The following is an 11,940-nucleotide window of genomic DNA, read 5'->3' on the forward strand; positions in this document are numbered from 1 at the left end:
TTTTTCCTTTCCCATGTAGGAGAGACCAAAGAGTGCCTTGGAGCGGCTGTGTTTGGGAGAGTCTCAGCCTGATCACCCGCCGCAGAGAGGGAGGATGAGTGCGGAGGAGCAGCTGGAGAGAATGAAAAGGCACCAGAGAGCTCTAGTGCGCGAGCGCAAACGTAACTTGAGTCAGGGTGAGCGACAGCCCGTGGGCTCCCGCACCTCCACTCGACCAGTCAGCTCTGACCCAGGATCAGTACGTTACTCGCTTCCAAATAAACACAGGGACCCTCGCTATGGCCCTCCACCATAAGGCCACAAAGCTAACATGCTAACAAAGCACAGTTTTACATTGACAGGCCATGGGGTGGGGGGGCATGTGCTGTGGGTGTATTTAAGGATTGGCCAGAATGTGGACAGACACATGGAGAGTTACAGTCCTGAACTGGCTTCCTGGCTTCTCCTGCACAGACTTGTGAATATATTCGAATGTGAAGAGAAATGGATAACACTATTGACTGCCTTTCTGATCTCTCACAATGGATTTGAAACAGTTTTTTATGCCTGTTTTCTCAAATGTTAATTCACTAAATTATTTATTAGAATCTATATATATATATCTATTTTCTGAAATAATTTGTAAAGCTATATTTTATATGAACATATAATATGGTGGGAATTATTGACCCTGCTGCCTCGTATTAACAACAAATTAATTATTGTTGGTAATTAACTTGGTATGAAGGTGTTTCTGTGTGCAATCATTCTTAATCATCATCTCTTATAGAAGAATAAATCAATGAAGTGCCTCTTCATTCTAACCTGAACATCAGTGTCAGAAAATCCTGCTTCAGCTCAAACACTCTGAGATTGACTTCAAATGAAACTATGGAGTGCACCAACTTTGGTTCCGGAAGTAGTTTTACTATTCATTTTCCAGTAGTGATTGTTAATATATGTATTATGAATCAAAAATTAAGTTTTGATTTATTTATGGTAGGAAGTTTACAAAATATCTTCAAGGAACATAATCTTTACTTAATATCCAAATGATTTTTGGCATTTATATATATATATATATATATATATATATATATATATATATATATTAACAGGCCATTAGCAACAATGGTTTATACAGTATTGTTCAAAATAATAGCAGTACAATGTGACTAACCAGAATAATCAAGGTTTTTCGTATATTTTTTTATTGCTACGTGGCAAACAAGTTACCAGTAGGTTCAGTAGATTCTCAGAAAACAAATGAGACCCAGCATTCATGATATGCACGCTCTTAAGGCTGTGCAATTGGGCAATTAGTTGAATTAGTTGAAAGGGGTGTGTTCAAAAAAATAGCTGTGTGGCATTCAATCACTGAGGTCATCAATTTTGTGAAGAAACAGGTGTGAATCAGGTGGCCCCTATTTAAGGATGAAGCCAACACTTGTTGAACATGCATTTGAAAGCTGAGGAAAATGGGTCGTTCAAGACATTGTTCAGAAGAACAGCGTACTTTGATTAAAAAGTTGATTAGAGAGGGGAAAACCTATAAAGAGGTGCAAAAAATGATAGGCTGTTCAGCTAAAATGATCTCCAATGCCTTAAAATGGAGAGCAAAACCAGAGAGACGTGGAAGAAAACGGAAGACAACCATCAAAATGGATAGAAGAATAACCAGAATGGCAAAGGCTCAGCCAATGATCACCTCCAGGATGATCAAAGACAGTCTGGAGTTACCTGTAAGTACTGTGACAGTTAGAAGACGTCTGTGTGAAGCTAATCTATTTTCAAGAATCCCCCGCAAAGTCCCTCTGTTAAAAAAAAGGCATGTGCAGAAGAGGTTACAATTTGCCAAAGAACACATCAACTGGCCTAAAGAGAAATGGAGGAACATTTTGTGGACTGATGAGAGTAAAATTGTTCTTTTTGGGTCCAAGGGCCACAGGCAGTTTGTGAGACGACCCCCAAACTCTGAATTCAAGCCACAGTACACAGTGAAGACAGTGAAGCATGGAGGTGCAAGCATCATGATATGGGCATGTTTCTCCTACTATGGTGTTGGGCCTATTTATCGCATACCAGGGATCATGGATCAGTTTGCATATGTTAAAATACTTGAAGAGGTCATGTTGCCCTATGCTGAAGAGGACATGCCCTTGAAATGGTTGTTTCAACAAGACAATGACCCAAAACACACTAGTAAACGGGCAAAGTCTTGGTTCCAAACCAACAAAATTAATGTTATGGAGTGGCCAGCCCAATCTCCAGACCTTAATCCAATTGAGAACTTGTGGGGTGATATCAAAAATGCTGTTTCTGAAGCAAAACCAAGAAATGTGAATGAATTGTGGAATGTTGTTAAAGAATCATGGAGTGGAATAACAGCTGAGAGGTGCCACAAGTTGGTTGACTCCATGCCACACAGATGTCAAGCAGTTTTAAAAAACTGTGGTCATACAACTAAATATTAGTTTAGTGATTCACAGGATTGCTAAATCCCAGAAAAAAAAATGTTTGTACAAAATAGTTTTGAGTTTGTACAGTCAAAGGTAGACACTGCTATTTTTTTGAACACACCCCTTTCAACTAATTGCCCAATTGCACAGCCTTAAGAGCGTGCATATCATGAATGCTGGGTCTTGTTTGTTTTCTGACAATCTACTGAACCTACTGGTAACTTGTTTGCCACGTAGCAATAAAAAATATACTAAAAACCTTGATTATTCTGGTTAGTCACATTGTACTGCTATTATTTTGAACAACACTGTATATACGTGTGTGTGTGTGTGTGTGTGTGTGTGTGTATATATATATATATATATATATATATATATATATATATATTCTTTTGACAAAATTGGCCTCATGCGATTCTCTGAATTACGGAGATTATTTTGCAGAATAATTGAAATTTAGTTTTTCACATGCAGGAATTCTGCTGTTAAAGAGGATTATTTCAAAATGTGTTGAAATAACTTGAAGTAAATGGCTTCAACAAATCATATTCCATTGCTTAATAACCTCTTAGCTCACAGTAGGTCTGTCTTTATAAGTTATTTGATAAAAATCTATTCCTTTATGGAGAAAATGAATGGGATTGTTACTTTGGAACCCAGCTGTTGCACTCTATTGTCCATTTAATGTGGCCATGAGAGCTTGCACTCACTTAGTCAGTCGTTTTGTTAGCTAATTGCTAATGGTAGGAAAAAGCATTTGAGCCGGACCATCATGTCTTGATTAGCAAGCATTATTTCTGAGTCGGTGGGTTCAAAAGGAGTGCTTAACCACCTCTCAATTTACTGCAATCAGAGTAATCAGCAGGAGCTGCCTGATATTTGGGTTTTCTTTGCTTAAAATCACCTTTGTCTTTTTTCTTTTCTAATTATGCTGCACTCAAAGGTGTTTCTGTTGCTCACTGACTTCTCACTTAATGACTGGTTACATCAATGTTGAGGGTTGCATTTGGGAAATACATTTCCAATCAAGCACTTAAATCAATTGGAAACCCATGCAATACTAAGTTCACATCTTTCTGAGTCACGCTGCACATCGCCTCGTTGTTATGTTTCATGGGACAATTAACATGTAGATTCTTTATTAGATAGTTATAACTACTATCAGCTATAAACCTAAAAAAATAGGATGAGCAACAATGGTTTTCATATTACAGCAGTTAAAAACTACATTACTCACAGTTATCTTAGGAAAAATATCTATTCGTTCTAGACTACTAACACCAATTCCAGTTTGGCTCACTCAGTGAAAACTGAAAAAGTTCACCCACTTCTCTAAAAATCACGGTGATGTTTTATTGTTGTTTCACTAACAGCTGCCAATCAGACTGGTGTAACATTTTACTAACCCTAGTTTCAAACTGACAAACTTGACATCATTGATTGATACAAACTTTCCACATAATCGTTATTATGGCCAAAATACCCCATAAATTAAAATAGTTTGTTAGCTTTGAGACCATCTGCATGCTGGTGTGCTTTCAGGCCAAATGAACAATTTATAGACTTTCACTTCTGGAAAAAAAGAGCAAAAATATTAATGACTGGATTAAAAAACAAAACAGAGTGAGAATGTTCCTCAAACCTAATACTGTACCACCTGACTAGAGGAAAATCAATTAACACTCAATAAAAGGGAATAGGTAAGGCAAGATTTTTTCCTCGAATGCTCAACAAGGCTCTGTTTATTTAATCAAAATACAGTAAAAACTGTAATATTATGAAATATTTATAGAATTTAAAGTAAGTTTTTTATATAATATAATTTAAAATGGCATTTGTTCTTGTGATGGGAAAATTCGGTAGCCATTAATCTTTTGTAACATTATAAATGTCTTTACTGTTACTTTTGATCAGCTGAATGTGAATAAAAGTAAACATTTCTTTAAAAAAAATAAAAAAAATATATTGGAATAGTATATCAATGCAAGACAAAAAAAAACAAAAAAACTTTCCACTCGTCAAGGCATTTCTTGGGGTCTTTAACCACACCATCACTGTTGACCTGTTTGTCAGTAGGCAGTGATGTTGTATGTTGTTATATGAACTGTATACAATGACAAAAAGAACCATTATTAATTATCAACAAAACTGTGATAGCAAACTAGCTGTAAGACAAATATAATATTGTGTACATCAGTACTCCAACCTCTGAACTCGAGTCTTTTTATCGTATTTTGTTCATTTTCTAATGCTGAGGTTTGCACTAAAGGCACAAATAAATCGAATTCTCTAAATACTGTTATTTCATTGCAGTGTTACTGTACTGTACTGTACAGTCTGACAGCTGAGTAATACATGAATGAATGGGTTTGCATGGTTCTTTAATTGTTCAAGCTGATTGTAAGCCGTTTTGCATGGTTAGATGTGTTCAACTACAAAATTCTATAGCATGTTGTAATTTGGTGATGGGTGTGATTTGTAATAGTGACACAATTGCTTAATTTCTCCTTTTTTTTCTTTTGACCAATTTGTCAACAAAACCAGGCTTTAATTGAAAGAAGTAGTTCACCCAAAAATCTCAAAACTTACCCTCAGGCCATCCAAGATGTAGATGAATATGTTTCTGTTATATATATTGGATCACTTACTCATAGACTGAACCTGAATGGGTGCCGTCAGAATGAGAGTCCAAACAGCTAAAAAAAAACATCAGCATAATCAACAAGCCACACGATTTACACGACTTCATCAGTTAATGACTTGTGAACTGAACAGCTGCATGTTTGCAATAAACAAATGCATCTTTTGTTTTTTTGTAGAAGATAATTGATTATAGTCTTGTGGATTACTAGCTAAGTTTTTATCAGCTGGTTGGACTCTCATTCTCACGGCACCCATTCACTGCAGAGGATCCATTGGTGAGCAGGTGATGTTATGCTAAATTTCTTCAAATTATCTATGTCTTGGATGGCCTGAGGGTAAATAAATTTTTTTTTTAATAATAAATCTATTTTCGGGGGGGGGGGGGGTGATCTATTTCTTTAAGTGCAGGAGAAACTACAAAAGCATAAAAACAGCTGACTTAGTTATTAAACTAAATATTAGTCATCTTTGTGATATGACAAAGATATTTTGTGTCTGACCCATGAGGTTTAGAATCCAGTATCAAGGCTCATTTCCACAGGAATTGGAGTGTGTGTTGCATAAATGCTGTATATTGTTGTCTTCGCCCTAGTAGGGATGGAAAAAAGTCATTGATTTGCAGCGACCGAAACAGGCCTTGTATGATGAATCACAGCGGCCGGGATCAGATGAATGGCTGACTGTTGAGGCCCGGCCAATGAATGCACAGGAGCTGGAGCCGGAGGTGGAGCCGGAGCCGGAGCCGGAGCCTGTGATCTTTGAGTTTGATCTTACTCGGGAGGTATAGTCAATTTTTTTACAAACCAAAATCACCTGATTCAATCCCCAGTTAGGTTATAACCCTGAAGTGTGAAATAATATTCAAAAAATGTCATCTTTTTTATGACTTTCACGGCACATATCATCTTACAGTATATAAGAGAATATGGTGCTCAAATTTGAGGAGGGGAAAAAATTACTCAAGAGGCCCAAGCTAAGCAAAAAATATTAATTTGGTGCAGTTGCTGGTATTTATGACCAAAATGTAAGATTATATTCTGATGGTTTATAATGTAAATCAATAACAGCATAGCAGACTAAATATGTATACATGTTAATATCATTCATGTGATGAATGGATAATTAAATAAAGCCAAATAAAGATGTTTCAGTCCAGTTAAGTGTTCAACTTGAAATTTTATAAATATAAAAGTTCTTATATTCACTTTATTAAAAGTAGTTCACCACAAAAACATGTACCATGACCTGAATTGGTTGCTAAAAAATATAAAAGATCAATCAGATCACAGAAAATATTTACTAGATTATGTACAACAGATTTTTCAACAAAGTTTTGATTATGTTGATAACTTCTTATAAATTTAAATAATAAAATCACAAACGATACAGCTGGCTTTTTAGTGTTAAGGTTGATTCTAACTATTAAGGTGCAGATGTATGCATTGTTTGAGAGATTCCTCTGTTGTCAGTTGTGTGTGCCACAGAAGGTGTCCATCCCAGAGCGCCTCATGGATGTGGAGTCGGATGAAGACCTGAGTCCAGAAGAGAAGGAGACTCGTTCTCGCACCGTAGCAAAGATAAAAAGCCTTCTGTCTAAGTCGAGGTATGGTGGGTGAATAAGACTTGTGCAGATGTAAGTGGATGATGTACTATGTTGTCTTCTGTTGTGGTATTTCAGTGGGAAGTCTATGGATGCTGAACTGGATGAAGAGCTGCAGCAGCAGGAGAGGATCATGAGCGTCCATCGAGCTCTCGCCACAGAGGCCTCCATCAAGAGGAAGCAGGTCACCGGTGAGACATTAACCAGCATCTCTGGGAACAGTATAATACTGTTTTATCATACACAATGTCATCCTGGTATTTATAATGAAGTTTAATATCTTGTTTTGCAGCCAGAGCCATGTCTGAGTGCTAAATCGTGTCGAGAAGCTTTCTTGGGAACCCAAAGATCAATCGTTTTCTGTGTTTTTTTGTACCTAATACATATTTATAATTCAGATCCAATCATTCAAGTTCTCTGTAGTTCAAACTTTTATATATAAGATTGTTTTTTATTAATTTTACTGGTGAGCACTTTGAAAGTTAAACTTTCAGTTTTACTATTCTGACATAGTTGATATTTTTATCACCATGTAATCATGACGTAAGGTACTTATACTTTTGCAGTGTTTTGTATTATGTATAAAAATATTAAATTTTATTTAGATTGTGGAGTACACTGTATTTCATTTCAGCAAAACTGAGTCTTTGTATATAGATTGATCATTACAACTTCACAATTCTTTATTTAGAGCTCAAGCTCTAAATAAAGTTTGTTTGCATAAATACGTATAAAGTTGTTTCCTTCTTATTAAATAATAATAAACGTTCCAGATATACCATAATTAAATTAGCATATTGTGTTTTCATCTGTTTGTAGATATGCAGTGCATGTTTTCATTGTATACCACTTACAGCTTTTTTTTATGAAATCGTTTTTTGAGGGAAGGGGGGATACACGTATTTAAATACGTTTTACATCTTTTTATGATCACAATCACAGATTTAATTTACTCTTTATTAATATTTTCCCACACCTTTTAATACACACAGTTGACATTTTGTTTGGAAATTTCTGTACCTCACTTTCTTGATAATTCTATAAAAATTGTAATAACTCATCATGTGTATATATGAAATCATAAGGGCTTAGTAGACTGAGACCAGATCTTCATATGAACTATGCCTTTAATTCATAAAGAAGGAACCATTCTCAACAAGACCAGACAAGTCTAAATAACTTGATGACAGACATAATTACATAAAAAATTGAAACCGACAATTTTTCAGTTTGAATGGAAATAAAAATGTGCTCTCTCTCTCTCTCGCTCGCTCTCAGTACCTCACTGCAGCATTTTAGGAGATCAAGAAATTACAACAAAAAACAATGCCATTTATGTGGATTTTACAAAAGCCATTTTAAAAGTCTTTTTCTTGTCCTCCTTTGAGTCTGTGTGCAGTTCCTGTTTCTCGGGCTCTGTGTCGGATGAATGCGTTTTCTCCTCCTTGTCTGGTTCTGATGGTTGTTCAGGGGTCTTTTCTGAACTGTCTGACTTCTCTGGCACAGCGGCGCTCGCACTCTCAGCAGGTGGATCGGGCTGTGAAGAGGAAGCACAGCGGTTCACAATAAATCAACAACAGACCTGATCACGTGTGTTCACACAGTATATCTCAGTCAAAGCTTACCAGGAGTAATTCACAGTATGTTACTCTCAATTTATCAACAATATGTCAACCTGTAGCTTATAAGAAAGAGCTCTGACCTCACTGAAGCCCAGTCCACAGTGTCTCCTATTCCTTCCTGATAACTTCCCATCCAGACCCTGCCGATACTGGTGCTCGAGCTCTGTGGTAATCTTCTGATCCTCTGCCCCTGCAGAAACACAATATACACAACTTCATTACAGACAGTTAAAGGCCATCAGCATTTCCCCATATTCCCAATGACGTTGATCTAACATTGATGGACATTCAAATTATCCCACAATAATAAAATGTCTCCCAGATGGTTGTATATCAGAATAAAACTAGATTAAGATAGTTGTTTTATATTTTACAATTGTAAAATGCATTGTAACCTGGTCCTATGTGCACAATAAACAACCAGTGATTGCCTTAAAGGTCAGAGCATGTACTCTTTGTCTAGTGATCATTGTAGGGAAAAGGATATGTGGCGTACAGGATGTCATCTGATGGTCACAGGCTCCACACAAACAGGGATTTGGAAGTGTCTCATCCAACACAATAGGAGGTTACGATCACTTTTTGAACTGTCAAGGATTGAAATCCAGCAACCCTTCACTTCCGCCCCAGACTCACCGCTGCGGAAATGGGAAGTTGACTTGTGATCCCCAATAACAAGGCGTCCAGTGTGCTCTTTCTGCCAGTGCATGAAAACAATTGAAGCGAGAATGGGCGATAGTGGTTACGTTCAAATTACATAATTGTCTGAAACAAAGAAATGACTTTAATAGAAAGCAATGTACCTTTCCTGCTCCCATCAGCCTCAAAAACTTCTGCTTCCTTTCGTCTGTCCCTAAATCTGCTGATTCCCATTGTGCAGCTCCAGACTGCATAACAGGTCAAAACACATTCAGTTGAGCCATCAGGGTATTACAGAAAAGCATATACACTTAAATGTTTCTTTCTTTCTCTCTCTCTCTCTCTCTCGCTCTATATATATATATATATATATATATATATATATATATATATATATATGTGTGTGTGTGTGTGTGTGTATGTATTAGCACACCACTTAAAATTAAAATGACATTTATATATATGAATGCAAATAAGCTTAACGTTAAGAGACATAACCTGGAACTGAATTATCTGGTAACGTTACAGTTGTTATTATGCAAAAATATTATTGCAGAAAGAACAATATAGTAGCAAACAGGCAGTTATTACACTAATAAAGTGCATACTGTATGTCAAATCTTCGTCACAATAATAACATTTAAAAACAGTTACAACATCATGTTAGCTAACAATGTGCTAATGCTGCTGGTTCACCAAAATGTCAGGTCAGATGTAGTAAATACAAAAAAATGCATGATGATGGAAACCACATACTTCATCTGGAGATGCGGGTCGTTTCGTGCCTTTACATGTTTCGTCTGAAGAACTCATGATTTTCAAAGATTCTGAACTACAGTGGTCAAACAAACATTCCGTGTGCCACCCTCCCTGCTCCAACGCTTTCTTCTTCTTTTGTTTTTTATTGCGGTTGGCAAACCAACTTAATTGTGCACTACCGCCACCGTCTGGGCTGGAGTTTGAATAAGGAGATAAAATAATTTTTTTACATCCTTCTGGCTAAAAGTCTGTCTCCAAGAAACTTAAAGGGGGGGTGAAATGCTCGTTTTCACTCAATATCCTGTTAATCTTGAGTACCTATAGTACTGCATCCTTCATAACTCCAAAAAGTCTTTAGTTTTATTATATTCATAAGAGAAAGATAGTCTGTACCGATTTTTCCCGGAAAAACACGAGCGCCTGGAGGCGTGACGTCTGGGCGGAGCTAAAGAATCACGAGCGCCAGTAAGCTTTGTTGAGCGCGTCTGGAAGCTGTGACACCGTGAGGACAAAACCAACCAAAACAAACCATGGCTAACAGTCAGATTCAGCTTATATTTATGATCCAGAATCAGATCCAGAGGCTGAAATTAAACAAGAGCAGCATCAGCAATCAGTCTCTATGTGGTATGTACTGAAACTGTATATATTTGCTTAGCGGTTTTGGAAAATGACTAAGTTCCACTTTGTCGCCTTTTTTTTTAAGCTGTACATGTGGAAAGTGCAGTTTGATGACAACATCGCATGTTGTTTACTTGATGTGCTTACGCGCTGATAGCTAAGTTAACAACACAGAGATATTTGAAGCAGTATTACTCACCGCCTGCGGTTCCAACACACGATCTTTTTTGTTGAGATTGCATTATCCTTAAGAAATAAACGATGTGCAAATCCTGCGTCAAACTGGACCTTGTTTGTAAAACAAGCATCTTCGAAATGCAGGGGAACAAACACTTGCACAACTCCGTGGATGCTCTGTAAAAATAAACTCCATCCACTGGTCCCTTAATGCTGTTTCTCTTTAGGTAATCTGTGCAGGGTTGTCTTGCCTTGGCAACCAAAAACACACTTCTTTTGTGACATTTCGCGACGCTCTCGCTCTGATCAGTGAAGTCTGTTGTGCTCTCAGTGCTCTGCTATACGGGAGCGCGCGCTCTTCCGGCAGAAGCGCCCTCAGGACCCATATAAGGAAATTCCGATCCATCTAACGTCACACAGAGCCATACTCGAAAAAAAACTTTCCAAAACGTGTGACAAACCGGAAGTAGTATTTTTGGAACAGAAATACTCCTTCAAACGTACAACTTAATTTTTGAAACTTTGTCCATGTTTAGCATGGGAATCCAACTCTTTAACAGTGTAAAAAACTCAGTATGCATGAAATAGCATTTCACCCCCCCTTTAATAAGAAATTGATAAATGTTACTGGATGCTTTCCCTAACAAACCTTGCATTGTAAAATTATTCTGATTGACACTTCTGAGAGACTGAAAAAGCTGGTTTCTTTCTTGGCTGTACTACTTTGTGCTTTGAAATAAAATATGCTCTACAGTTTCTAAATGACTACAATATTGGCATTTCCCTATTGGATGTTTTCCTATTATCTTCAAAGAAGAATTGAGCCCCGTGTGTCCTATTCTTAACCGTGTAATTACACTTTCTTCTCTTCTACTCCTACACTCTGTCCTTCTTATATCCACTTCTGGCTGTATATTATATAAATGTCTCCCTTTATTTTGATCCACCTCCTGCCATTTTGATCTTGCATATGCTTTAATGAACGTTTTAGATTCAGATTTGCTATAAGGAATTTGTAATATTCTGTTGTGTTTCAGTGTTTGTTTTGCAAGTTTATCAACCTCCTCATTCCAACGCTTTCTTAGCAGCTAGCAAGATAGTTTGACCCTGGCGGTGCACTTAAGGGAGTTGTAGTTACAACCATAGACATATATGTCTATGGTTACAACGACACGAAATCGAGTTTCCTTTACTTTTAACCTCGTTTTTTAATTAATCTTCTTATTTTGCTAACAAAATATTAAATACAAACATGCAATTTTACATAGCCTACATAGAGGCTGAAACCACTTTTGCATGTTCTACAGCAGTATTTGGAACGACGTTAAAGCTGCAGTCGGTAACTTTTGACACTCTAGCGGTTAATAAACAGAACTGCTTGCGTCTTGCGGAAGAACATTGTAGCCGGAACTACTTCTCTCTGTTTATGTCTATGAAGAAT

The 11,940-nt window shown here is 37.0% G+C and overlaps 3 protein-coding genes across 9 annotated transcripts in view; 1 reads left to right on the forward strand and 2 right to left on the reverse strand.

The window, feature by feature from the left end:
* The window catches only part of LOC127977202 (pleckstrin homology domain-containing family A member 7), a 94,925-nt gene extending 87,543 nt beyond the window's left edge, over window positions 1-7,382 (forward strand). For all 6 annotated transcript variants that reach the window (XM_052581924.1, XM_052581925.1, XM_052581926.1 and 3 more), the window contains 5 exons: window positions 20-238; window positions 5,677-5,862; window positions 6,551-6,684; window positions 6,760-6,872; window positions 6,974-7,382. In XM_052581924.1, the coding sequence (XP_052437884.1) occupies window positions 20-238; window positions 5,677-5,862; window positions 6,551-6,684; window positions 6,760-6,872; window positions 6,974-6,996 (675 nt within the window). In that variant the 3' untranslated portion in view covers window positions 6,997-7,382. The remainder of the gene's footprint in view (window positions 1-19; window positions 239-5,676; window positions 5,863-6,550; window positions 6,685-6,759; window positions 6,873-6,973) is intronic.
* LOC127977209 (homeobox protein aristaless-like 4) overlaps window positions 1-11,940 on the reverse strand; it is a 539,817-nt gene that overhangs the window by 281,761 nt on the left and 246,116 nt on the right. The window lies entirely within an intron of this gene.
* Window positions 7,791-9,865, reverse strand: LOC127977218 (small acidic protein). Its single transcript, XM_052581948.1, has 5 exons — window positions 9,699-9,865; window positions 9,107-9,190; window positions 8,940-9,000; window positions 8,384-8,493; window positions 7,791-8,218 (listed from the first exon to the last, which is right to left on the reverse strand). Exons 1-5 carry the CDS (start codon window positions 9,753-9,755, stop codon window positions 8,015-8,017), a joined length of 516 nt encoding a protein of 171 aa, XP_052437908.1. The 5' UTR covers window positions 9,756-9,865; the 3' UTR covers window positions 7,791-8,014.

Source organism: Carassius gibelio, chromosome B18, assembly GCF_023724105.1.
Source record: "Carassius gibelio isolate Cgi1373 ecotype wild population from Czech Republic chromosome B18, carGib1.2-hapl.c, whole genome shotgun sequence".
NCBI classification, from domain to species: domain Eukaryota; kingdom Metazoa; phylum Chordata; class Actinopteri; order Cypriniformes; family Cyprinidae; genus Carassius; species Carassius gibelio.